Genomic DNA, 9,134 nt, shown 5'->3' with positions numbered 1-9,134 from the left:
ACTGAGAAGTTGTTGATGTTTTCTCCACATGTATATGGCTACACATTTATCTTAAACCTTTGAGATTCCGATGATGCATTTATGCACCATTTCAAATCCAACCTCAGAGATTCCGATGACGTGTTTATGTGTCAGTTTAAGATACTTTTGTAAAATATTCACCATAAATCGCATTTACGCATCATAACAAAGAGACACGCATGATATCACAGAATGCTTGCTTTGTGCAATGGTGGGCAGTAGCTTTCTAGTTTTGCATAGTTTAAACCAGATTTAAATATCTTTTTAAAATCATATTTATATATTTTTTTAAAACCAGATTTATATATCTTTTTAAAACCAGATATATATATATCTCTCTCTTTTTAAAACCAGAAGTATACATCTTTATTAGTTTTTTTTCTGAATATTTTTCTACAGCAAGGTACCTGATTTTGGGTTTTTACCTAATTTCAATTCATCATTTTGACTTTTTTTCTTTGTTTTCCTTTTTTGAACATACTACAATAAACTACAGCTATTCAGCTTCAAAATAAGACCACAACCAGATTCCTATAATAAAAAGTGTATTTACACTGACCAATCAAAGAATCATAAAAAATTATGCATCTTTTTTCTTTCCCTTTACCATGCAATAAAATGCAGAAATAACCATAATCTGTATATCATTGTAATGGTAATTTATTGTAGTTTTGCATGGTTTAAACCAGATTCATATATCTTTATTTTTTTTTTTTTTTTTGCTAAATATTATTCTTCGGCAGGGTATAAAACTTTTGGTTTTCGCCTAACTTCAACTCGTCATTTTGACTTTTCATTTTTTTTGTTTTCCTTTTTTGAACATACTGCGATAAAGTACGAGTATTCAGCTTTAAACTCACACAAAAACCAACATTCTGTCATGAAAAGTGTACAGTATTTTCACAGAGCAATCAAAGAAAAATATCTATCTATCTATCTATCTGTCTATAGCCCGACGCCCTAATCCCGCCAAGGGTGGCCGCAGACAAAACACCTCTAAGTCACTCTGTCACCCACCATTTGACTCCCCTCCCCCCAACTCACCCCCCCCTCCCTCATATATCTCTCAACTCCATCCCTCCACCTCATCCTCGGTCTACCCCTCCCTCTCCCTCCCTCCACCTCACCTACATACACCCTCTTAGTCAGTCTTTCATTCTCCATCCTCTCCACATGTCCAAACCACCTCAGTGTATTTCTCCTAATCTTTTCAACCACATCCACATCTACCCCACAACGTTCCTTCACTTCTTCATTCATCAACCTGTCCCTCCATGTCACTCCACATGCTCCTCTCAAGTAACTCATTTCCACTGCTCTCACTCTTGACTTGTTCCCCTCTTGCAAGGTCCACGCCTCGCTTCCATACGTCAGGGTAGGGATCACAATACCATCATGCAGTGACTTCTTAACTTCCATACTCACCTCCCTATTTCTCATCACTGCTTTCAGTGTGCCAACAACCTTCCTTCCCTGCTGTACCCTTTCACGTACTTCATCCCATCTTTCCTGTCACTTCTTACTGCTTTTCTTTCCCTTACAGGTGGCTTTACATCGCGTGACAAGCTAAATGGTTTCATGTAAGCCAAGAAACCATTTACAATGCTGGGTGGTAACCATATAACCAAACCATACGTGCTCCCTACGTGTCAACAAGTGGGTTGGTGGAGGGTTAGTGCCCCTCCCCGTAAAACAAATAACTCAAAGTCAAATGACCACCCCTTATGGGATTATGGCATCTGGCAATAGATAGATAGATAGACAAAAATGTGGGTCAGCGCAAGGGCAGCTAACTCTAGCAGTGACATAATCTGCATGGCCCAGAAACCTCACAGGGTTAACAAGCAGTTAGGGAGCTACTGTAAATCTTGCCTTGTAGCTGCCATTTAGAACACTTGCAGTGACTCATGCTCAACTCATTCAGATCAAGAATGCCACTTTTAGCTTTGTTAAATCTATCCAGTAAAGTAGGTGGTCGTAACCATCATCCACTCACGTGGTGTAGTGGTATATACTTCTTCAATACGTGACTCCACACTAACTGACATGGCTAATGATCTCCTGTAGCTCAGGAAACCATTTACAATGCTGGGTGGTAACAATATAACCAAATACAGTCACTGCTCGTTATACATTGAACCGGCATACGATAATTCGCTATAATGGTAACAAAAAAGTTACACCCCAATATCCAATTTACGATGAATTTCCCACTATAACGATATTGCCATCGGAAAATTTCGTATGAAGCGCCAGGCACACATAAGGTGACTGTCGCTTGTCTCGGGCAAGATGTCGGCCACAGTGTGCAGAGCATTGTTTTGGTTCAATTGCAGTCCCGCCACCCCTTCAAAGCCGTCTTTTCCACTCATTCACATGTGCCCCTCTGCTATCGTCACCTCTCGGCCAAGCAACGTACTACAGTAGGCCTATATATTGTGTTGTTGCAACTATTTACTGTACATGAGTAACAATGCCTGTATTGGTGTGATAGAGTTTGTTTTGGTCTTGAAGATGACTTGGACCGACACAGGAAGTGATTAAGGTGGGCTGTCATGTTTGTTTCAGTCTTGGGTAGGTGACTTTGGGAAGCTGAGTTGATGTAACCCCCCTTTTATAATGCATTTCAATCTCCCGATTAACGATAAACTCGTTATACGTTAAGGTATAACCTGAAGTAATCCCATCGTATAATGAATAGTGACTATAAACAGGCGATGTGGAGCCTCCTATGGAGCCTGTTAACTGTGTGAAGAGATGAAAATGAGGTGTCTATTGAGGAACCAAATCTCCACACTTTTCCCAACGTTCTGCTGTGGCATGGCACTGTCTATCATAAAAAAGTTTGCTGCATAGGACAGCTCTGCAGGGGTTAATGCTTGCCTGTAGTTGATGGGTCTACTCGGCCAGGCAGACCACCGTAGCGCTACTACTACTATTCAGACGAAAACAAAAAATTATGTTCTTCGGCTGACATATTAACCCACTGACTGCGGCTGTATCATATATGATATCTCACTCCACGTGGCTCTGACTGCGGCTGTATCATATATGATATCTCACTCCACATGGCTCTGACTGCGGCTGTATCATATATGATATCTCACTCCACATGGCTCTGACTGCGGCTGTATCATATATGATTTCCTGCCTTCAAAAATTCCGCCGTCAGAAATGGCATGAAATAAATCAGATAGTAACCCATGGCACCCTATAAAATATTGCCATACATAATTTATGCACTTTTACAAAGAGCAGAACTCAGCTCAGTTACCTACAAAATGCCGAAGGTAATGGTATGAAATCTTCTCCATGCCGCCGCTAGCAGTAGCCCAAGCAAATATTGGATGAATTCTCCAGATGTGTGTAGTGATGATAGTGATACGTTGTTAGATGATGACAGTGATGGTTCAGATGCTGACTAATCCCCTATCTGATCACAAGATTCACACTGACAACACAGTGCAACCATAACACATCGTTCGCCTGGCACCACTGCATGGAAATATTTATTACTTCACGGACCTGCTTCAGAGGTAATTTTTTTGTTTGCTATGTTGTGTAATATACTATTGAACTCAGGATTTTTTTTCTCTATCTTTTGACGATATCATTCAAGTACTTGGGTAGTGTGATGAGTAAGGATGGAACTTTGGGGGATGAAGTACATGAAAGGGTACAGCAGGGAAGGAAGGTTGTTGGCACACTGAAAGCAGTGATGAGAAATAGGGAGGTGAGTATGGAAGTTAAGAAGTCACTGCATGATGGTATTGTGATCCCTACCCTGACGTATGGAAGCGAGGCGTGGACCTTGCAAGAGGGGAACAAGTCAAGAGTGAGAGCAGTGGAAATGAGTTACTTGAGAGGAGCATGTGGAGTGACATGGAGGGACAGGTTGACGAATGAAGAAGTGAAGGAACGTTGTGGGGTAGATGTGGATGTGGTTGAAAAGATTAGGAGAAATACACTGAGGTGGTTTGGACATGTGGAGAGGATGGAGAATGAAAGACTGACTAAGAGGGTGTATGTAGGTGAGGTGGAGGGAGGGAGAGGGAGGGGTAGACCGAGGATGAGGTGGAGGGATGGAGTTGAGAGGTATATGAGGGAGGAGGGGGTGAGTTGGGGGGAGGGGAGTCAAATGGTGGGTGACAGAGTGACTTGGAGGCGTTTTATCTGCGGCCACCCTTTGCGGGATTAGGGCGTCGGGCTATAGATAGATAGATAGACTTTTTTCTAAACGTCTGAACACTGCCGCACACAGGATGTACATGTAAACAAACACTGATGCAGTGAATGGGTTAATGAAGAATGTGTGTGTGTGTGTGTGTGTGTATGTGTGTGTGTGTGTGTGTGTTCACGCACGCTCACACATGCATGCACTCTCTCTCTCTCTCTCTCTCTCACACACACACACACACACACACACACACACACACACACACACAAAATCCTTGGGTCAAAAGGATCTCTCAACCAAACATTTTTCTGACTTTAAAATAACTGGTAGTAGTGACACAATAACAGCCAATGCTAAGCTGTATTCCTCCCCACCCACCCATTTCAAGAAGTCAGATCTGAAGCTAAGCTGCTTCAAAATGTGACATTTAAGGGTTGCACAGCAATCTACACCCCTTACACCAATAAGCGGCAGAAAAACCTTCAGTTACTTCTCTGATTTTTAAACCTACATTACATAGAAGGCAAGGCCATCACTCCACTGTATGACCCATATTCCATCAAACCAGCTTCCACATCTTACTCTGAAGCACAGCACTTCTGCCAGAGATCTACAGTTACTACCATGTCCTAATGTTCTGAATTGGTGTCCACTTTGGGTGTAGAAGAAACAGCTGGTGAGATACCTTAAGCCTGGCTTTGAGTGTGGTTTGGTGGGAGGCTGGGAGGTACATCATGTGGCCAGGCTGAGGCATCCCCTGCCGGTCATCCTGGGGCACTGCTGCTCCTTCGTAATAACCAAGTCCAGCCCCAAAGTTGCCCAGTCTGTTATCTTGAGGAGAGGGAGAAGGGTGCTGTACAGAACCTTGCTGTTGCTGCTGCTGCTGCTGCTGCTGCTGCTGCTGAGGTGACTGCTGATGCTGTGGTCTAAGAGGCAGAGGTGCTAATTCCAGCAGGTATGGACTGGAGGTGGAGTGTGGGGTGGGAGGGTAAAGGTACTGGGGGGCTGGTGATGGGGCACCATTGGCCTCAATGGAAGAAAGGCCACCAGGGGAGGGAGCAGGAGGGGGACCATGGTGAGGATAAGGTAGTGTGACCACATTACGGTTGCTGTATGGGCCAGGGGTGTGAGGGGGCTCCGTGTGGGGATCAATGGCCTCTATGAACTCGTCCTGAGGCTCAGCTTTGAGATCTGGCAAGTACACATCCACTGGGGATGGCTCAGATTTTACTTGAGGTAGGTACTGATTGTGGGGTTCATGTAATGAGGCTGAATGAGGCTGGGCAGCAAGGGGGGTTGGAGACAAGTATGGGGAAAACCCGCCACCCCCAACAGAGTAGCCTGTCCCTTGTGACCTTCCTGGAGATAATGTTACCTGTAATGGTGAGACAATATCAATTTATTTGCCTTAAATATCACACGACTCACACACATAGAATCTTCTCGAATGCTCTAGCACTAAAACCGTATCAGTATATCAGCACAGCATGTCACCCACTGCATGAGCCATATTTACTCCTGCAACTACTGCAGCTGCCGTAAAATCTTCACAAACAGCATATTAGCAATATTTACAATATTAATGGACAGTTCTAAAATTCAGACCTGATCATGCTGGTAATAACTTGGGGTTGGGTGGTGCTGGCCTGACTGTCCTGGCTGACGACTTTGCTGCTGCTGCTGCTGCTGTTGTTGCTGTTGTTGTGGTTGTTGCTGATGCTGTTGCTGTTGTTGTTGCTGCTGGTGTGTGTGATGGTGAGGATGGTGCTGCACAGTGGGGTGGAGGAGTGGCAATGGGTGGAGGGCCTGTGGTGGGGGTGCTGGTGGTGGGTGGTGATGATGATGATGATGGGGATGGTGGGCAAGCAGGAGGGGGGTGGGTAGGGGGTTCTGGTGCCCTGGAAGTTCCACCACCCCTACCCCTCGCTCCACCTGGGCAGAAATAAGGCTGGCAAAGAGGGGCGGAGAATTGTTAGACCCAGTTGAGGGAGCAGTTACAAAGGAAGACGATATATATGCCCCAGGGGAGGAGACTGGGAGAGGGGTGGCTCGGAGGGAGGAGGGAGTAGCAGTAGTGATAGTAGAGGCTGGCGGGGGGAAGGCGGAGGAGAAGGCAGCCGACAGAGGGTCGTCATCGTCACCACCCCCTACCAGCTCCATCATAACACCCACACCACCATCACTCTGAAGCATTGTAGCCTCAACCATACTCAAGTCGTCACCTCCCTGCAATATCAGTCACATCAATACAGTACCAGCTGGTGACATTACTTCATGTTTGTGTTTGCAAAGAGTACAATAACCGGTGGAAAGTTGGGTGGAAAAAACAAAACAAAAGCAGTACCATAGACATTAGCCACTAATGCCCTACTAATTACATTTCTTAAGTGAACTGAACATCTGAGTACCAAACTGATATTGTAGGCTGACATATATGCAACTTCTGCTTGTTCAGTTAAGACAAAAATACAAAGTATGCTTGATCAACACCAACAGCAATAAAGTTGATAAGAATTAACAGTGCAGCAGAAACAAAACCATAAATGAAGTGGAACTAAGTACAGTTATATTTATATGTATTAATGCAGGACAGAATGAACTAGCATAACACCCTGGAATCGTGGCAAGCCTGTGGATTATTTTAGATAAGTCACCAGGGTATGTCATCGGATAACTAAGGGAAAAGGAGATAAATATTAAAGATGAAGAGGTGATTAGGACTTTGAGTTAGTTTGGAGACACCAGGATACTATATGCATCAGCAGATAAATGAAGGAAGAAAGGTAGCAATGACAGACAGGCGACAAGGACTAAGGGCTACTTTGGGTAATACACCAAGATATACGGCAACAGACAGATGGAACAGAAACTGGCAACAATGGCAAGGCAGTGACTTACGATAAGGTTGATAATCTGCGCCTCCCCCTCCAACACCCCCCCGTCAGGCAAGGCCTCCATGACCACACCTGTAAAACAGAATATAGGCTCCAATGGGGCTCACACACACTCAGAGGCAGAAGACTCTCAACACAGAGTGACTGACACTCGCTGGGGTAACTCTGTACCTCTAGGGGAACCCCTCCCTTACCTCTGTGGAATGGGGAGACAGAATACAGTACAGTATAGGACACTCCACATATCCCCTTTATGTCATCATCAGTACCTAAAAGGAGTGGACATGGCAGACTGGACATCTCCTTCACTAGCCTACTGACACAGGGATATGGTAATAAATTGCAATACACTAGTTCATGCAGTCTCATTGCTAATACAGCACAGGATGAATCTAACTTGATTTTTTTTCTCTTTTGATTCATGTCCTACAAGAGACTGAAAAGCCTGCCTCTGGATCTCCCTACCTTATGTGTACAGGAAAACTAGGCTGTTGTTGATCAACCCTGGTCTACCTGGCTGAGCAAACCCATCAACTGAAGGCAAGCAACTGCCCCTGGAGGGCTGTCCCGTGCAGTTACCTGATGTTCCCTAAGTCTACTAATACCAAGTCGGTTCACTTTCCGTCAGCACACAGGGAGGCATGGCTTGTGTGATGTCAGCTGGCTTAAGTAAGAGAAAATGTATAAAAGGGCAGACTCAAATTAAACATTTATGATAAGGGAAAATGAAGAAGGGGAAGAAGTGCAGACTCGTTTAACCCTATAATATAGCAGTAGGTTCCCTTACACCCCTACACCTTCCCTCACACATTTCAGTCCCTTCCCTCACTTCTCCGGACTGAAAATGTGTCATGGTTTGATGAGTGGAGCAAGCATACACTCACCGTCATGGTCAGGAGTCAACTGAACACTGGGGTTTCATGCCAGAGCCAGTCAACGTCACTCTGATGCTCCACCCCCTGCGCGAGCTTGGAGCTGATTTAGAAGGAAGTGATCCAACTTGGTATTAGTAGACTTAGGATGTTCCCTTGCGGCTTACAGTGAAGCACGAGGAAAAGTGTGGAGATTTAGTTCCTGGATAGAAGTCACATTTGTAGCATTCCACCCTGTTAGCAGAGGCACCAAAGCAGGCTCCATGCCACCCTAGTATATGGATACCACCCAGCATTAGAAATGGTTTTCTGGATTACAGGAAACCACTAAGCTTGTCACTTAGGGTACTTTGGAGCCACCTGAAGTGGAAGGAGTAATAAAATGACAGGAAGGAAAGGCAGAAATAGAAAGAGAGGAGGGCAGACAAAGAGGCAGAATGATACCTAAAGTGAATGATGAAGCAGGCAGCACTGTATCAAGTGAGTGGATGATGGTCACCATGATTTACCACCATGAAAAACTGGGTAAAAATGATAATGAAAAAACACATGCTTATCATTCTTTTTAGTCCAATGAGGAAACTACAGTATGAATGAAAGTCATCACAGTGTAGGACAACTGACAGTGTGGAACAAGAGAACCTTTTAATATGACAAGCAAAAAAAGGTGGGAACTATCTGTTGTTATCTCAGAGAGGAACAATAGGACCATTCACGTGGTTGGAGAAATGCCAAAAGTCACCAATATTTTAATTTTTCTGATGGAAAAAAAAACACATGTCGGGCAATAATTGAATGTCCTTTTCTATGCATCTTACATATTATAAGAATATATAAATATTCTATTTCTTCTCTTTAGAACAGTGCTGTGTCAATGCAGCATGAAAAAAACAGTATTGAAAAAAATATTTCACAGCAGTTGCCACCTGGTTTATGCATGCATAAAAATATATATGTATATCTTTAACCAATAATAAAAGTTAGTTATAATTCATACTAACAAATTAAACTCCCTGTGCGTAAGAATAAAACTTAATTCACTTCAAGAAAGAATGTCGATATTTAGATGCTGCCTCCGGTACAACAAGTTTTCCCAGCAAACCAAAACAGCCGTCTGTCTGGTCTTTACTCGCACTGATCTACTCCATCAGCTGTGTATGTTTGCTTCGT

General features: G+C 43.9%; 1 protein-coding gene across 1 annotated transcript in view; it reads right to left on the bottom strand.

Annotated features, from left to right (window-relative positions):
- LOC145407058 (uncharacterized) overlaps positions 1–7,156 on the bottom strand; it is a 97,491-nt gene extending 90,335 nt beyond the window's left edge. Inside the window, exons 1-4 of the mRNA XM_080278082.1 lie at positions 7,097–7,156; positions 6,029–6,424; positions 5,804–5,944; positions 4,884–5,573 (exon numbers count right to left, since the gene is read on the bottom strand). Coding sequence (XP_080134208.1) covers positions 4,884–5,573; positions 5,804–5,944; positions 6,029–6,424; positions 7,097–7,156 — 1,287 coding nt within the window. The remainder of the gene's footprint in view (positions 1–4,883; positions 5,574–5,803; positions 5,945–6,028; positions 6,425–7,096) is intronic.
- Positions 7,157–9,134: the final 1,978 nt, after the last annotated feature.

This window comes from Coenobita brevimanus, chromosome 72, assembly GCF_032717465.1.
Source record: "Coenobita brevimanus isolate Jiangsu-jjx chromosome 72, ASM3271746v2, whole genome shotgun sequence".
Classification (NCBI taxonomy): domain Eukaryota; kingdom Metazoa; phylum Arthropoda; class Malacostraca; order Decapoda; family Coenobitidae; genus Coenobita; species Coenobita brevimanus.
The sequence above is the reverse complement of the archived record's forward strand: the minus strand, read 5'-3'. Positions and strand labels throughout refer to the sequence as shown.